General features: G+C 38.9%; 1 protein-coding gene across 2 annotated transcripts in view; it reads right to left on the bottom strand.

Annotated features, from left to right (window-relative positions):
* EPS15 (epidermal growth factor receptor pathway substrate 15) overlaps positions 1 to 18,055 on the bottom strand; it is a 105,679-nt gene that overhangs the window by 69,365 nt on the left and 18,259 nt on the right. For both annotated transcript variants that reach the window (XM_084787048.1, XM_084787049.1), the window contains exons 2-8: positions 17,775 to 17,816; positions 11,759 to 11,848; positions 10,858 to 10,905; positions 7,193 to 7,288; positions 4,094 to 4,159; positions 3,300 to 3,425; positions 689 to 748 (exon numbers count right to left, since the gene is read on the bottom strand). In XM_084787048.1, the coding sequence (XP_084643174.1) occupies positions 689 to 748; positions 3,300 to 3,425; positions 4,094 to 4,159; positions 7,193 to 7,288; positions 10,858 to 10,905; positions 11,759 to 11,848; positions 17,775 to 17,816 (528 nt within the window). The remainder of the gene's footprint in view (positions 1 to 688; positions 749 to 3,299; positions 3,426 to 4,093; positions 4,160 to 7,192; positions 7,289 to 10,857; positions 10,906 to 11,758; positions 11,849 to 17,774; positions 17,817 to 18,055) is intronic.

The following is an 18,055-nucleotide window of genomic DNA, read 5'->3' as shown; positions in this document are numbered from 1 at the left end:
CACACCTTTAATCCCAGCACTTGGGAGGCAGAGGCAGGCGAATTGCTGTGAGTTCTGAGGCCAGCCTGGTCGACAAAGTGAGTCTAGGACAGCCAAGGCTACACAGAGAAACCCTGTCTCGAAAAACAAAACAAACAAAATAAAACACACAAACAAAACAAAAAAAAAACCCACCAAAAGTTAATTAACTAATTAACTAAAATACAGCCATCACAAACAAACTTTACACAGGGTGCCAGGGAAAGAAAGGGCTTAGCTCAGGATTACTACCGACTACTGACTTTGAGTGTCTTTCTCTTTGTGTTTAAGCAACATTATCGTTCCGTGGACATCAATCCAAGGGACTTTTAAATATCCATCATCTTTATGGCACATTAACCAAGTATCTTTCCTAAGTACCTAAACTGAGAAAAAATGATGGCAAAATATACACATTGTCTTCTCATTAAAATACATGCATTCAACTATAAATTCTGAAGAAGCTAACAACTACAATCTGATGGGCATAAATTAAAGGATAAATTAAAAGGGGAAATGTTTCCCAAGGCAGGTGGCACACACTGTAATTTAAGCATGTAGGTAGCCTGTTAAGTTCAAGCCCTGTTTTAATAAAAATGTCAGGAGGTGTGAGTGTGGGAAGGCTGTCTCGAGATAATATTTTACATTTTAAGAATATTTAGTTACTTACAACTGCAAACTCATCTCTGTCAAGCTTTCCATCATGGTCAATATCACTCAACTCCCAAACCTTAAAAAAGAGAAGTGAGAAAAATTAATGCTTTTTTATTTTGTGTGCTAGTTACAGACAGAAAGAGAAAATACACTAAAGGATTATGTGTATTTGACAGGCATGGTGGCACATTCCTTTAATCCCAGTACTCAGGAGGCAAAGGCGGGTAGATCTGAGTTCAAGGCCAGCCTGGGCTACAAAAACAGTTCCAGGACAGCCTGGGCTACATAGAGAAAACTATCTCAAAAACAAAACAAAAACCACCCAAATGAGTATTTACTGAGCACCTAGTGACCCCGGGGTAGTAGCACATTTATTTTTGGCAATGTGATGGCAGTCATCACCACCACAGCACCCAACAGTCTATGAGTTTGTAACAAGCACTGCATTAAGTACATCACATACACATCACATTCAATCCTTGGGACCCTATCACCTAAGGACTTCCCCAAAGTCACTTAACTAAGACGCAGGGCAGCAGGGATTGGACTCTGTAGCTGTTTACTCAAGGAACCATGGAAAGACGTGGGGGTTTAAACAGAGTGGTTACAGTTCAAAACATGAGGAGAGAAACCATATTGGAAACAGCACAAAAGTGACAAAGAGTAGAGAGAAACCAAAATAAGATTAGCGAACATGAATTTATTTTAGCATTTTTCAAAAGCCTATATACAACAAAAGAAAAAGCAGATGCAAAATTGAGCTTTTAGCAAAATCAAAATTTTTAACAAAATCAAAAAATTAAAGTTTCAAAAGCATTTAGGGAAAAGACCTAAATATGAAAGAAGGAAATTCAAGCTAATATTTATGATTTCATCAGACATGATGCTGAAGAACAATGTGAAAAACAGAGCTAGGAATAAAGGTATCAAATTATGGACAAACACATGTAAGCAGCTGAATAAAGAAAAATAATGTCTGATGACATCAAGATATAGTTTTAATCTTACAAGCTGGAAAAGGCCACCGAGATGATGGTGATGGTGACTGTACAGCAATGTCACTATGCTTAACATTACTGAACTGACAGGTGACACGTGAACTATACATGGTCAGGGGAGGTAGCTCAGTTAGGTACTTGTCATGCAAGCATGAGAAACAAGGATAAGGAAAGACCATGCCTCAAAAACAAAACAAAAAAATAGGCAAGAAAATAAGAACAGACAGTTCCTGTACAGCAACAGCTGAGGCTTCCTCATCCACACACATGCGAGCACACACATACAGGAAGGAAACATTCTGTTGTTGTTGTTGTTGCTGTACAGTTTTGCTTGCTATAGTACAAGACAAAAACAAAAACAAAAATAACAAAAGGGGCTAGCCTGACAGTTTAGCAGGTGAAGAGCTTGCTGCCAAAGCTAACAACCTGAGCTCAATCTCCAGGACTCACAGGGTGGAAGGAGCTAACCAATTCCTCCAAGCTGTTCCCTAATCTTCACACTGGCACACTGTGGTACATGCCTGTGGAATGCGTGTGCACACTCACACACACACACACACACACACACACACACACACACACACACACACTACAATATAACTTTAAAAAGACAGAGGGGAAGTAAAGGAGCCTGAGATTTAAAGGTCTTAGTGAGATCAAAAATTAAAAGTTTTACAAACATCTAGGGAAAAATGTATCAAGAAATCTAGTGACAGAGCAAATTTATGATTTCATATATTCTTTAAAACAAGACCCTAAAATACATAGGATAAGGCAGAAAACATAAAATACAAATGGTCTGGGCCTGGAGAGAAGGCTCAGCAATAGAAAGCACTTGCTGCTCTTCCAGAGGACTTAAGTCCTAGCACCCACATGGAGGCTCACAAGTTCCTGTAACTCCCAGTCCAAAGGATCCCACACCCAGTCTGTACTCTGTGGGCACTTGTATTCACATGTGCACACATACACACACAATTAAAAATAAAAATAAATCTTAAAAAAATGATAGTCCTTAGAAGTTATCAAACAACTAGATTATTCAAGTATACATGCAAAGAAAAACAGATCTGTTTAATGGACGTGTGTGTGTGTGTGTGTGTGTGTGTGTGTGTGTGTGTGTGTGTGTACACGCGCAACCACTCATAATTTTACAGGGAATAACTAAAACCAAAGTATAATGACAAATAATTTACATGTTACAAATACAGAAAATTCTGTACTGACACATTTTAATAATAAGATCTGTTTGTTTATTAAGCAATGAGCTATTACTACTCCTGGTAAGTATAAAATCAGAATAAATAATAATTGCATCTAGTACAATACTGTAATCCCAGCACCCACGAGGTTCAGGCAAGAGATGCTTGAGTTTCAGGCTAGCCTGAGCTATACATTAAGACTATCTCAAAGCCGGGCATGGTGGCGCACGCCTTTAATCCCAGCACTCAGGAGGCAGAGGCAGGCGATCTCTGTGAGTTCAAGGCCAGCCTGGTCTACAGAGCAAGTCCAGGACAGCTAAGGCTACATAGAGAAACCCTGTCTCGAAAAACAAACAAACAAACAAACAACAAACACAAAAGACCATCTCAAAACAAACAAACAAAGTACATTTAAAGTTTGCTATCTTACTCTTCCAAGGATTTCCACAGGTAACTTAGAGTTGAGCAACACTGGTTTCACTTTATCACCAGACAAAAATCCATCCACTGGGCTTAAACTGTCAAAAATTGCATCGTATTTGGCTTTATCTTCAGGCTACAATATTAAAAAAAAGATGACAAATTAATAATCATGAGAAGAATTTAACTGCACATACAAAAATTAAATCCTCAAATAACAGATAGTTTTGGTTTTTTTTAAGATTTATTTATTATGTATACAATGTTCTGCCTGCAGGTGTGCCTGCCCAACTGAAGAGGGCACCAGATCTCATTACAGATGATTGTGAGCCACCATGTGGTTGCTGGGAATTGAACTCAGGACCTCAGTTACAGCAGCCAGTACTCTTAATCTCTGAGCCATCTCTCCAGCCCCAACAGATAAGATTTTTAAGCTTTCAAAGTGTCTCTACTAAAGCCTAGAATCTTTGCTTTTATATTGTCAGGTTAGAACCAAACAATTTCAGAATCAGAATGATTTGAGGAACACTAGTCCACTCAAACAGACCTACAGCAAGAAAGCAATTTTTCTAACACACACCAGGAGTGATAGTCTATCTTTCAATTCAAAGAAAGAAAATGTGTTTAAAATTTGACACAAAATGGCTAACAGAGCTAAGGTATTCCTCAAGATTTTAAATTTCAATATTTTCCCTACACTCCTTGCAAATGTGCATGGAAGCCCAATGCAGAATAAGGTATGTTGAGTGTAGGAAGAAAGGTATTTATAAGTAGAAAGCAAAGGGATGCAGTAAACTTACTCACCTTTACGGCCCACGGGAGCTCAGCGGCTGAGGTCGCACTGGTTAGCAAAGGACTACTGGAGTCATGCTAGGAAATAAAGGGAACATACTGTTCAAGTCCTCAGACCGATAATCAATTAAGAAAATGTAGCTTTTGCATTTAAATATATGTGTAAAGCGCTGGATATCAACACTACTTTACTTTAATTAGGCCTTCATCTAATGTGCACTGAAATACAAACATTTTCAATTTGCCAGCTATTTCACAGTGGAACACCTAAAACACCTGTAGAATTTCTGTTACAACTAAGAATAAGGTAGTAGACATCTGATCTGAATGTTAACAAAAATACAGCCTTCTGATGACTTTCCCCCTGTATTAGTTAAGAAAAGCAGACTAGAGAGCTTGTTTAACACTTGTAAGTCACCTGCCTTGACACCTAGTGGTGGTATACTCAAGGTACTACTATCTTTATCTGGCTGAAAAGACAGGTGAATATATTTGGAAAATCTCTATATTATACCAAGCCAAAAAAATACCCGTGACACTTTGTAAGTCATGTCTAAATAGAAAAATATGGACATTTTAAAAACTGAAGCTAGTATTTTGACTTTATTACTTTATTTTATGTGTATAGGTATTTTGCCTACATGTATGTATGTGTGTGTACCACATGCATTCCTGGTGCCCATATAGATCAGAAATGTATATTGGATCCCCAATACCTCGAGTTACAGATAGTTGTAAGCCACCACGTATGTTAAACCTGGATCCTCTGGAAGAGAAACCAGTGCTCTTAGCTGCTTAGCCAGCTCTCTAGCCCCCTGAAGTTAAAAGCCTTAATACTTCTAAAATATAAAGTTTAGAAAGAAGAGGAGTTGGAGAAACCTCAGTGATAAAACAATGTGGCCCTGGATTTAGCTCCAGCAGCATCAAAATTTAATTCAAAATTAAAACAACAGCTATTAAATTTCTGAAAAGGTTTGGAGGTAGGGATGATAGCTGTATATTTTAGAAATTTCCCAAACAATAATAACCAAAACATTGTAAAATTAATACATAGATAAACAGATCAATAAATATGAACAGAAAAATCTAGAAAAACACCAAAATGCATATGGCAATTTAGGTCATTGCTGAAGTGGCATTTGAAATTGATATGAAAAAGATTGATAATTCAATATACTTGTATTAATTCTATTTCATAGCTATCATGAAAGAATGAATCTGAATCTACACTCACACCTCCATCAGGAATAACAAATATAGAAAACAAAAAAAGAAGTTTTAGCTTGACTATTTATTTACATAAAACAATTTTGTTGTGAGGGCAAAAAAACAGAACTCAGTAAAAGATAAATGACAAATTGGAAGAGTATATTTGCAAATGATACTGAGAGTTGACTTTCTAATTTTAAAAGAACTTCTAGAATTTAGAAAGAAAAAGAATAATCGCTACAGAAAAATAATCACAGACTAAAATTAAACATTTCCACAAGCTGAATATAAACCATTCAATGTCCTAAACAAACAAACAAACAAACAAACAACAATTAATGAGCTGGGCAGTGGTGGCACACACATTTAGTCCCAGCACTCAAGAGGCAGAGGCAGGCAGATCTCTGAGTTTGAGGCCAGCCTGGTCTACAGAGTGAGTTCCAAGATAGCAAGAGCTACACAGAGAAACTCTGTCTTGGGGGGGGGGGGCACGGAGGAGGAAGAGGAGAATTAATCAACCTCACCCACCCACAAATTAAAAAGACAAATGTAGACATTTACATATTTGCATACCATTTGCCACCAAGCTGACATGAATCCGTAAGTCTGACAACAGTATGCAAATAAAAGCACAAGGAAATTGGCATGACAACCAATCAATGGTAAAAATGCAAAGCCTTTTTTTCTTTTTCTTTTTAAAGTTAATTTATTTCATGTATATGAGATCTTTGTCTTCCTGTACACCAGAAGAGGATATCAGATTCCATTACAGATGGTTGTGAGCCACCATGTGGGTGCTGGGAATTGAACTCAGGACCTCTGGAAGAACAGCCAGTGCTCTTAACCGCTGAGCCATCTCTCCAGGCCCAAATCTTTTTTTCTTATGTGGCTCCGGAATAAAACAGCTTTGGCCACTAAACCAGGCATCAAGCTAGGATGAACAAAGAACTGCTGTCTCCTCTGCCCCTGACTGATGTAAGAGCACCACTACCAACAAGGTGTCTCTTTGTCCATTGCCAACAGGGATTACAGGCAAAAACTTTGAAGACTTTGTTCTGTGAGTTCGAGGGCAGCCTGGTCTACAAAGCGAGTCCAGGACGGCCAGTGTTATTACATAGAGACACCTATCTCAAACAACAACAACAACAACAAAACATGTAAGCATCTCTAAAAAATGTTTGTTTTAAAGGGTATGGAATCAAATACATAAAATGCTATTATTGTAAAATTAAGAATTGTATATTTATATTTCTTATATGTATATTAACTCTAAAGGACATATAAGTGATAGGGGTTAAATAAGAAAAAAAAGTATGTTACTTTTTATTTCAAATCACGTGGTATCATTTTTTTAACTTTTTAAAGATTTATTTATTTATTATTATTATAATACAGTGTTCTGCTTCCTTGTGCACCTGCAGGCCAGAAGAGGGCATCAGCTCACATTATAGATGGTTGTGAGTCACCATGTGGTTGCTGGGAACTGAACTCAGGACCTTTGGAAGAGCAGACGGCACTCCTAACCTCTGAGCCATCTCTCCAGTCCAAGTACCATTTTTTTTTTTGTAAGTATGAATGTAGTATATGTTTGTGTATGTTTCTGTGTGTAGAGGTTAGAAATTGGCTTCAGGTGTCACCTTCATTCCCTGTCCACTTGGTTTACTTGGGCAGGATCTATCAATTACTCAGAGTTCAGCTAACCAACACGACCTGGGGAAATCCCACCTCATATGCTAAATTCTGGGATTACAGGCAGGTACCTGCCTGTCCAGCTTTTTATGTGGTACTAGTGAGCTGGCCTCCAGTCCTCATACCTACAGGGCAAGCATTTTATCAGTGGACCATCTCCCCAGGCCTAATATTTTTAATTAAATAAATTTTACATATAAGATTGTTTCTTACAAATCTTGGTGGAGGAACAGCCAGGTTCAAGCTACTTAGTGAAACTTCCAGTCCATTCTGGGCACATGCCACAAGCCGTAAAGCAACAAAGAATTCCTGACAAAGAAAAGCATAAATGTTAGGAGTTTTTCTCCCAGTCTACCTTCTTTTAAACCTACTTTATGGTCTGAAAATATAAAATAATGACAATTATCCCACAGTATTATGTAACAACAAATGTAACAGCACATTTGCTTCAAAGGTATTTGCTTTAAACTTGAGAAAAAAAAAACATGTATAAAGATTTTTCTAACATTATTAGTAAAAAAAGCAATTTAAATAAAACTTTAAAGAATATTCAATTTCACTAAAAGTGATGTTTGTTAACAGAGAGGCGTCTGGGCGGGGAGCCTAAAGTGAGACAATAAGTAATTGTTATCAAAAGTTATTTCTAGAATAGGAGGTAAAATCTTGAAATTGGATCAGTAGTCCAAGAGTCAACCACTGCTACTCCAGAGGAGCTGCAGAAAACAACTGGCAGCATCTAAAGTGATTTAAACTGTTTGACTTAAAAATACTTACAAATCTTCCTCAAAAGTCCTTATACTTTAAGTCTCAATTCAAGAGTACTAAGTAAAGAAATGTAAAGAATCTGAATTTATTTGTGTTCAGTCATTCTGAGTTAGACAGGTTTGAAAACAACAGTGGTGTTTTATCCCAGTAGTATCTTTTCCAGGTCTCAGCATCCTCGTTCTGTTGCTGACTCAGTGTTTCACTACTTCTGGCCTCCCCTCGTTCTCATCTAACCCTTCCTACCTGTTCCTATTCTTTCTGACCTTGCCAGCCATTTGCTTTATTCAATACCTGCAGCTTGAAAATTTTCAAGAACCTCTCCTTGGGACTGGGTAGTCACATACATGAGACCCTTGGTGTTCTCCTCCTCCTCCTCTTCTTCAGCTTCTTCTCCTTCTCCTCCCTCTTCTTCTTTCTCTCTCTCTCTCTCCCCCCTCTCTCTCTCTCTCTCTCTCTCTCTCTCTCTCTCTCTCTCTCTCTCTCCCCCCCCCCCCGTGTCCGTCCCTCCCTGCTGTCTCCCTCTCTTTCTCTGTCTCTCTGTCCCTCCTTGCTCATTCTGTCTCACTCTCTCTCCCTTTTTTCTCATTTACCTAAGAAGTTTCTGTATAATCAGACTTCAACTCTCACAGCTGAGAAACTACCGCCCAAGTCACAGCCTCCTGGCTTCTTCATCCTCCTTACTGTCTTAGTAGCTCAGGCAAAAAAATGATGCTTCAAAGCTCTTCTCATCTGCACAGCACCATGAAGCATCCCTACTTCTCCTTTGACTCCCACATCTCTACTGCTGAAGTTCTGTTTGCACCACTAAGCATTCAACCACTCTTAAAGAATCAGATCCATTTCCACAGTGAGGATAAGCTCTGGAGTGAAACAATTCTCCATTAAGTTCTAGCTCTGCTACTTAACATTGCAAAGCCATGAACAAATTAAATAAAACTGCTCCCTAAAAGAAGGACAACTGAATACTATCTACCTGGCAGTGTATTAGGAACAATGAAATAAAAACTATTCTGAAGGAGGAAAGAACCAAGTATCATTTTGTCATACAAATTCAATACTGGTTTCTTTCTCTCATAGGATAACCTAAACAGTATTATCTTTGGGCTGGGGAGATGGCTCAGTGGATAAAGTGCTTGTCATGCAGAAGTAAGGACTGAAGTTCAGATCTCTAGAGGGCGTATAAAGCTGGATGCCGTAGCACACATTTGTAAACCCAGCATGCTAAGGCTAGAAGAGGGGCGGAGACGGCAATCTACATAAGCTTATGGGCCAGCTAGGCTGGCATATGCAGCTAAGAACTACAAAGAAATGCTGCCTCAATCAAGGCTGAGAGTGAAGACTGACACTTGAGGCTGTTTTCTCATCTCCACATGTGCACCAGGGCATACATGGATCTGTACTCAGACACACACAGGAACATGCACACATACATACACACACTAAACACACACATTTTTTTAAAAGTATGCCTTTGCTATAGTTTGGATCCTAAATGCCCCCGCCCCCATACACACCAAGCTCATATGCTAAAGACATGGTCCTGGATGGTGTGACCAGGAGATGAAGAAACCTCAGGAGGCAGGGCCTACATAGGTTGGGCCCTTGAAGCAGATGTTTGGACCCAAGCCCCTTCTCGTTTTTTCCTTCTCAGCAGCAGTGAAGTCAGCAAGCTTTCACTCACTGTGCCTCACACTGCTTTGATGGTCTGCTTTATCACAGACCCAGAAACAATGTAGCCAAATGACTGTGGCTAGAATTTCTATAACCCTGAGTAAACATAAATCTTTCTTCAAAAAGCCAAAACAAAACACTATGGCTTCAACGTAAACTCAAATGTCAACAGCAGAACCTGGATGTAACAAAGACAACTCAAACTCACTCAATGTCCAGGACTACCAGTGAAGAAGTTATTATACTATAAACTCCTAAGAGGAGCTATGTCTGTCATAGTCACCTCCGCACTTAAAAAGCCTGGTTCTTAACTCAATCAACATTTGCTGACTGAGTGGACCATACCTGAGTGCCCTATACGTCCTCAGTTCCTTACACTGGCCCTTCTACCCAGAACTTCCAATGAGGACTTCTACAATCTAGTCCTGAAATCCTAATTAAGACTCTGGGTGTTCTTGAGACTAGAGATGACTTAGCCATTGGGAACACTTGCTGCCCTTCCAGAGGATATGGGTTCAATTCCTAGCACCCACATGGCAGCTTATAACTGTCGGTAATTCCAGTTCCAGGGGACCCAATGCCTTCTTCTCAACCCTGCAGGCACCAGGCACACATATGGTACAAGGACATGCACACAGTGCAGGTAAAACACCCAAACATATAAACTTGTTTTCATATAAGAGGCAGGGTATTTTGACTCTATCATCTAATTATTACTGGCATGCCTTTTCTAGTTTGGCCTTGTTTTAGCTATGCTCATAGGGAACATGAGCTTTACACAGTGGACGGTAAGCAAGAGTGTCAGGACACAGCAAACTTTCAGCAAGTCAAGCCTAAAGTATATACATGGTATTCAATACCTTTGGCTATAACTACTTTTACATATTTATAGATCAGAGTGTACTTCCAGCTTGTAAAACATTTTTGGTTTACATGTAAGAAATAAAGCCTATCCAAGAATTCAGAATTTAATTAGCCCAAAGACTCCTTTCAAAAGTCTGGGCTTATATATAGTAACACTTACTTATAAAACCAATGTTTATTTATGACCTTGTATACTCAAGAAATTTATTTAATAAGACACAAAGAACCAAGACTGCCTGTGGGAGATATAAGCTTCAAAAACAAATGTATCAACCAGGCATGGTGGCACACATCTTTAATCCCAGAACTCAGGAGGCAGAGGCAGGTTGATTTCTAAGTTCGAGGGCAGCCTGGTCTACAAAGTGCAAAATGAACTCAGAGCTACACCGAGAAACCCTGTCCTGAGAAACCAGAGGCGGGGTGGGGAGGGAGAGGGAGAAGGAGACACGGGAGGGGGAGGGATGCTTCAGGACATATGGTCTTGAAAAACAAATGTTGAGCTTAAAATTTTTTTATAATCTGCTGCTTTTTATTTCAAATTAGCCAAAAAATAATTAATATAAAGCTCTCAGTCTTACTTGTTTGCTCAGGACACCTTTGCCATCTGTGTCGGCTAAATCCCAAATCTGAAATTTAGGGGGGAAAAAGAATCAATCAATCTCTCTCTATATTTTAACAAAAATCATTTAAAAGATAAATTAAATCCCTGTACTTATAACTTCATGATCTATGTAGACAGATCTAAGAATCATTAAAAATTATTCAGTGTAACTCTTTCACAGAGACATGAAGGCCCAGGTTAGAAGAGCTGGTTTAAGAACATTAAAGGAATAAGGGAAAATTTAAACCAAGCTCCAACTTCTAGTCAAATGTCCTTTGACTAGCCCAGGGATTAACTGAGTCAAATGCTGTCTACTGAAACATACTATCCTGACTTTAATTCTTACTAAGATAAATGTTTCCCTACAGAAGGTTAATGTTTATCTGTCAATTATAAAATTATTATTCAAGATTTTTATTATATGTCAATATAATACATAACAATTTGGCAAAAGCAAGGCTTTCCGCCTGTTCTTTCCAATCCCTCAATCCACTTTGTACATTAAACAGAGGCAGCTCTATAAAGGAAGCAGCCGGATAGATCCAACTGTTTGAGTGGGTAACAAGGTTCCTATTCTGTACTGTATCTCCCCACAATACCCAAATTTACAATTACTTTCTCATTTCACCCTAATCACAAGTGATGTTTCTAAAATGCTCAGCATCACCTTAATCTTCAAAAGGATAAACTACTACACCACAACACACTGTAACTGCTTCTATGACTCAGCTCTGTCTTGTGTGTTTGACTGTATCCTTCCCAATTTATCTGCAGTTCCACCCTGCCTCTACACACTCATTACAGCATAGTTATAACAAACACAGACTACCTTTCCTCTACACATTCATTACAGCATAGTTATAACAAACACAGACTACCTTTCCGAGAATCAAGTCTGGAAGCCCTGATTTTTTCAGGAATGCAGCAGCATCTGAAGCCAACACCCTTCCAGTGTTGCCTGTATCAACCTGAAAAGACAGAAACAGGAAACCATCACTAAAACACAAAATCAAAATTATCACCTCTTAACTTCTCTGTTCCCCTCCCTACCTTAAAAACTGGAACCAGACCTCTGCTAACAAGGACAAGGACTCAGCAGAGCCCTGTAAGAATGCTATCATCTAGACAGGAGCCAATTTGCAGAATACGTGTCTATCATTATTATACAAGTAAAAAAAGAAGCTGAGAAAAAGCCACTGAGTTGAGTCAGAACATGAATTTCTAACTACACATTTTTATGATTGTCATTTAAATACCAATATATATTTTAAAAATTATTTCCTCCAGGTCTTCTGACAAACTGGAATAGCTATGTATATTATCTGACTCTTGAAACAGTTTTAGATCAACTGCTTTTATATCTAGTCTTAGAAATTGTAGTCTTCTTAAAAAAAAGAAAGAAATGAAACAGGACCAGCTCAAAGCCCAGCAGTAAGTCATAAGAAAGTTTTTAAAACAGACTGCATAGTTTCTGAAGTACATTAAGAGAAACACATCATTTTAACTGATGGGGACTTTGCTTTAAGACAGAATGTGGTCACAACAAATAAAGAGAAGAAAAAAGAACCCTCATTTTTGTAAAGGCTTGCTAATTTTCTATTTGTAAATATGAAAAGTAAATCTTAAAAAGTCATGGGGAAAGAAATATTATGCTAGGATATTTACGAACTAGCTATGTTTCTAAATTAGTTAAAAGACTTTTTATTGTAAACACACAAAGTATTCTGCACAGCCTAGCCACAGCAAAGAAACAAAAGAAAAAAAAAACTTCCAAAAACAAGAACAGGTCAGATCAGGCACTCAGCAAAAAAGAAAGAACTGCCTAATTCTTTAATATTGCGGGAAGAAGGAAGTACAGAAAGTGTCAGGAAACATGCCTCTAGAACTCTCCAGAATTACTTTTCTTTGCCCAATCCTGACTGTAGTAGAAAAGGAATATTCACACCCAGCATAACCGAAATTTCAATGCATTCAAAGTAAACACAGATCGAGTTCATTAGGTGCTTGCATCCTATATTCTACCGTGGGCTCTTACAGTAAACACAGATCGAGTTCACTAGGTGCTTGCACCCTATATTCTAACATGGGCTCTTACAGTAAACACAGATCGAGTTCACTAGGTGCTTGCACCCTATATTCTAACATGGGCTCTTACAGTAAACACAGATCGAGTTCACTAGGTGCTTGCATCCTATATTCTAACATGGGCTCTTACAGTAAACACAGATCAAGTTCACTAGGTGCTTGCATCCTATATTCTAACATGGGCTCTTACAGTAAACACAGATCGAGTTCACTAGGTGCTTGCACCCTATATTCTAACGTGGGCTCTTACAGTAAACACAGATCGAGTTCACTAGGTGCTTGCACCCTATATTCTAACGTGGGCTCTTACAGTAAACACAGATCGAGTTCACTAGGTGCTTGCATCCTATATTCTAACGTGGGCTCTTACAGTAAACACAGATCGAGTTCACTAGGTGCTTGCATCCTATATTCTACCGTGGGCTCTTACAGTAAACATAGATCGAGTTCACTAGGTGCTTGCATCCTATATTCTACCGTGGGCTCTTACAGTAAACACATCGAGTTCACTAGGTGCTTGCATCCTATATTCTAACATGGGCTCTTACAGTAAACACAGATCGAGTTCACTAGGTGCTTGCATCCTATATTCTAACATGGGCTCTTACAGTAAACACAGATCGAGTTCACTAGGTGCTTGCATCCTATATTCTAACATGGGCTCTTACAGTAAACACAGATCGAGTTCACTAGGTGCTTGCATCCTATATTCTAACATGGGCTCTTACAGTAAACACAGATCGAGTTCACTAGGTGCTTGCACCCTATATTCTAACATGGGCTCTTACAGTCTTCAATTCTTGCAGTCACAGTAACAAATTAAGAACATTCATTTAGCAGAGCATGGCGGCGCACGCCCTTAATCCCAGCACTTGGGAGGCAGAGGCAGGTGGATCTCTGTGAGTTTGAGGCCAGCCTGGTCTACAAAGCAAGTCCAAGATAGCAAGGACTACAAAAGAAATTATCTAAAAAAAAGAACAAACAAAAAACCCAACAGAACAAACAACAACAAAAAACAAAAAAAGATGACTTTTGAAGGGCTGGAGAGATGGCTCAGAGGTTAAGAGCACTGACTGCTCTTTCAGATGTTTTGAGTTCAGTTCCCAGCAACCACATGGTGGCTCACAACCATCTACAATATGATCTAACATCCTCTTCTGGCCTGCAAGTATAAATGCAGGCAGAGGACCATATACATAATAGTAAATAAATAAATCTTTAAAAAAAAAAAAAAAAAGACCATCCACTTACATTCACCTACAGGCAGTTTCTACAGTCCTCTGTTCCCGCAAAAGGCTCTCTATTATAAACTACAAGCTAGAATCGATATCTTTCACTGAGTTTCATAGCTTCACAAAAGATTTTAAATTTTAACATTTAAAAAAATACAGACTTCTGGGCTGAGAATATAGCTCAATGGCAGAACATTTGCCTTGCATTTATGAAGCCTTATGTTCAATTCTCAGTCTAGTAAAAGAAAAATAATAGTAAAAAAAAAATAGTAAAAAAAGATACAATGGCTTGTAGCTTTTTAAAAATTATTTTATGTGTGTAGTATTTTGGCTGCACATACTTCTGTGTGCCACATATATATGCAGTTCCTACAGAGACCAGAAGAGGGTATTGGATCCCCTGGAGCTGGAGTTATAGTTGATTTTGAGCCACCATGTGAGTGCTAGGAACTGAACCAGGTCCTCTGGAAAAAAGCACTCAGTGTTCTAAAAAAGCAGTTTAAGCACCTCTCCAATCCCAGCATATGTCTTTAATCCCAACACTTGGGAAGAGGCCAGAGAATTGGGAAATCAAGACACACTCCCAGTACACAGCAAGTTTCAAGGCCAGTGTGGGATACATAAAATCCTGTCTCAATAGCCGGGCATGGTGGCTAGGCACCCTTTAATCCTGGCACATCAGAGGCAGAGCAGAGGCAGATCTACAGAGTGAGCTCCAGAACAGCCAGCAGGGCTATACAGAGAAACCTGTCTCAAAAAGCAAAACAAAACGATCTGGTATTTTAAAAATGGAGAAAAAGACACCTGAAGACCTTTTAGACTATACTTGTAAACGGAATTAGGCCTCTGCCTCTTTGTAGTCTGGAAGCTGATCTAATACAGCAAAGCAAACTCCCTGATACAAGGTGAGCTGAAAAAGAATCACACAGGAGTGAACGAAGTGTCTGCAACTTAATGGTGCATATTATTTGGAATGTTATTGGGACTTTGCTTTATTTTGGGGGCATTAGAGGTTGAGCTTAAAACCCTTCATTTGCTGACACTCATGAGCGACGAGTGCACACTGGGCTACTGTATTGCCCAGCCCTCTATTGGCATTGTTTATTTTATTTTTTAAAAGACAGTCTTATTCTGTTGTAAGCTAACTCTAAACTACCTGATTCAAGTGATCCTCCTACCTCACTTTTTCCTTCTTCTTTTCCCTTCTTTTTCTGCCGTTTTGAGGGTTGGAGGGGTTCTTTTTAAATATTTTAAAAGTTATTTCTCTGTGGGTGATGGAGGCAGGGACACGGCATGTGTGTGGAGTCAGAGGGCGACTTATGAGCGTCCACTCTGTCCATCCACCATGAGCCGTGGGGATCGAGTTCAGATTATCAGGCTTGTACAAGCACCTTTACCTGAGAAGCCATCTCACAAGTCCTCTCTCCTGTTCTTTTTTTATCTTTATTTTGGTTTTGGCTTTTTGCTTCAAGAGTCAAGGCCTCATGTAGCCCAGGCTAGCCTTAAACTCCTGACATCCCACCCCACTCCCATCTCCACTTCCCGAGTGCTTGGATCACAGGTGCACCATTCTTTTTTTCCTTTTTATGTCTCATTATGTAATCCAGGCTAGCCTCAAATTCATGACTTTCCTGTCTCAGTCTCCCGAGTGTAAGATTACAGACACCACGCCCTATGCCGGTTTAAGTTCTATTTTCCTTCCTTTTACTGAGACAGGTTTCATATACATCACTACATCACTATATACTATATACTACATCACTATATACAGCCTACATCACTATATACTCCACTGTATAGAAAATGACCCTGATCCTGCCTCTCCCTCCCAAGTCTGAGGATCACAGGTGTGTACTACTATACCTACCTAGGCAAACCTTAAGGATGTCATTTTCCAACCCTCACTACCACCCCAGTACCTGGGACAGAACTTGGGGCAGCCTGTTCAGTGCATACAGTAAGGTACACCTTCAGTTTCTTCGTGGGCTATCTCAGTACTTAATCAGTAGGATCCACTGCAATCCCAGCACTGGGGAGGCCCAGGAAGGGTGATAAGGGAAATCTGGCTATTTAACAAGACCCTGACTCAAAAAATATAAATCGAAACAAAAAGTATACTCAACCCTGGCATGGGTGCCTGTAACAGTGACCTCAACACTTGAGAAGTGGAGGCAGGACAATCAGAAGGACCAAGGTATCCTCAACTACACCATGGGTTTGAGTCTAGTCTGAAAACTCAGCCTAAAGTCAAACTGACCATGGTGGCATGTACCTGTAACCCCAGCTACTCATGAGGATGAGGATAAGGATGACGAGCCCTCAAGTCCAAGACCAGCTTGAGCAACACAGGTTCTTAAGAACCCCACTCTTAAGAAGTGTGTGTATGCATATGCTTAACATTAAAATTACATAGAGACTCTACAAATTTTTAAGAATTAGATTTAGAAGCTGCTAAGTAGTATATAGTTCTAGACTTGCAAGTCAAATCCAAAAGGATCTCTATATTGGCTAATTAGTATTTGCTAAAATGAAGTAGACAGGCAAGTCAAATGAGAGCAGCCTTTTCTAATAGTGTGCAAGTTCTCTGTGAAAACGATTGAATACACAGAAATGAGCAAATGAAGCTACACTGCAGCACAACAGTTAGCCCAGCCCTTGGAAAGCAGAGGCAGAAAGAATTGGAAGTGCAAAGTTATACTTTCTACTTAGTGAGTTCAAGGACAGCCTAGGCTACATAAAATTGTCTCAAAAAAATATCTTTTAAAAAAGAGGACAAAGAAAGAAATGAGCATTTAGAAACCATCTAGAACATCAGGACATTATCTGATCTAAAATATATGTTCCTGTTTAGCTTTTTAATAAGGCTTTTAAAGTCTGTGGAATGAGAAATTAAATTATAGAACTCTGTTATAATGCAAATGATTCCAATCCACACAAATGCAAATGAATTTTCTGGCTGAGTTTAAATCATTACGATGCATATTCTCATTTTCACTTTTAATGTTTTTCAAGGTTGGGTATCACAAGCTCACACCGGCCTCCGACTCATTATGTAACCAAGGATTATCTTGAACTCTTGATCTTCTTGCTTCTCCCATTAAGTGCTAGGAGTACCAAATATCGTCACATCCAGCTTTTGTATTCTTAATTTTATAGCTGAGTGTCTCCCTGAGTAACTATCAAAATCCTTGATACATGTTTTGTTTGCTTGGTTTGTTTTATGGTGCTGGGAATTAAACCCATGGCTCTGTATGTGCTGAACATGTAATCAACCAAAGAGCTACACCTCAGCCCTATGGTCACCTAATGTGTGTGACAGCCGTGTTTCCTGTCTCTAACCTTCACTGTAACAAGTCAGGTGTAGCGGCACCCCATAACCTCAGCACTAGAAGCAGAAGCCGGGCCAGCCAGCCAGTGGAGCAAGGTCCTCATCAAACCACCAAACCACAACACATAACACTTATATCTATTTGGCTTACACATTAATTTGGATGAATGAATACATCTAAGTTCTATAGATTTTTTAAACATGGATATTTAAGGTTCAATTCATAATACAAATATAATAAAATCTTACCTGTCTATAGTATTTTTCATATACAGGATTCCCACTTGACAACTAAAATAAACAATAAACAGTAATTATTTTTTATTCAATAACTCCTTGTGATACATTTGGCATTCATTCAAAAGATATTTGAGAAACAAAGACAAAAAGATAAAAAATAACATTTATTTCAGGAAGATTGGGATTTTTGTTTGTTTTGGGAGTTTGGAGGGGTGGTTTTGGTTTTGGTTTCCTTCTTCTTTGGAGACAGGGAGGAGAATGAATAAACAGTCACAGGGCTATAAAGAATC

Source organism: Acomys minous (assembly GCF_964271855.1).
Source record: "Acomys minous genome assembly, chromosome: 6".
NCBI lineage: Eukaryota > Metazoa > Chordata > Mammalia > Rodentia > Muridae > Acomys > Acomys minous.
Note: the sequence above shows the minus strand (reverse complement) of the source record. Positions and strands in the feature narration are given on the sequence as shown.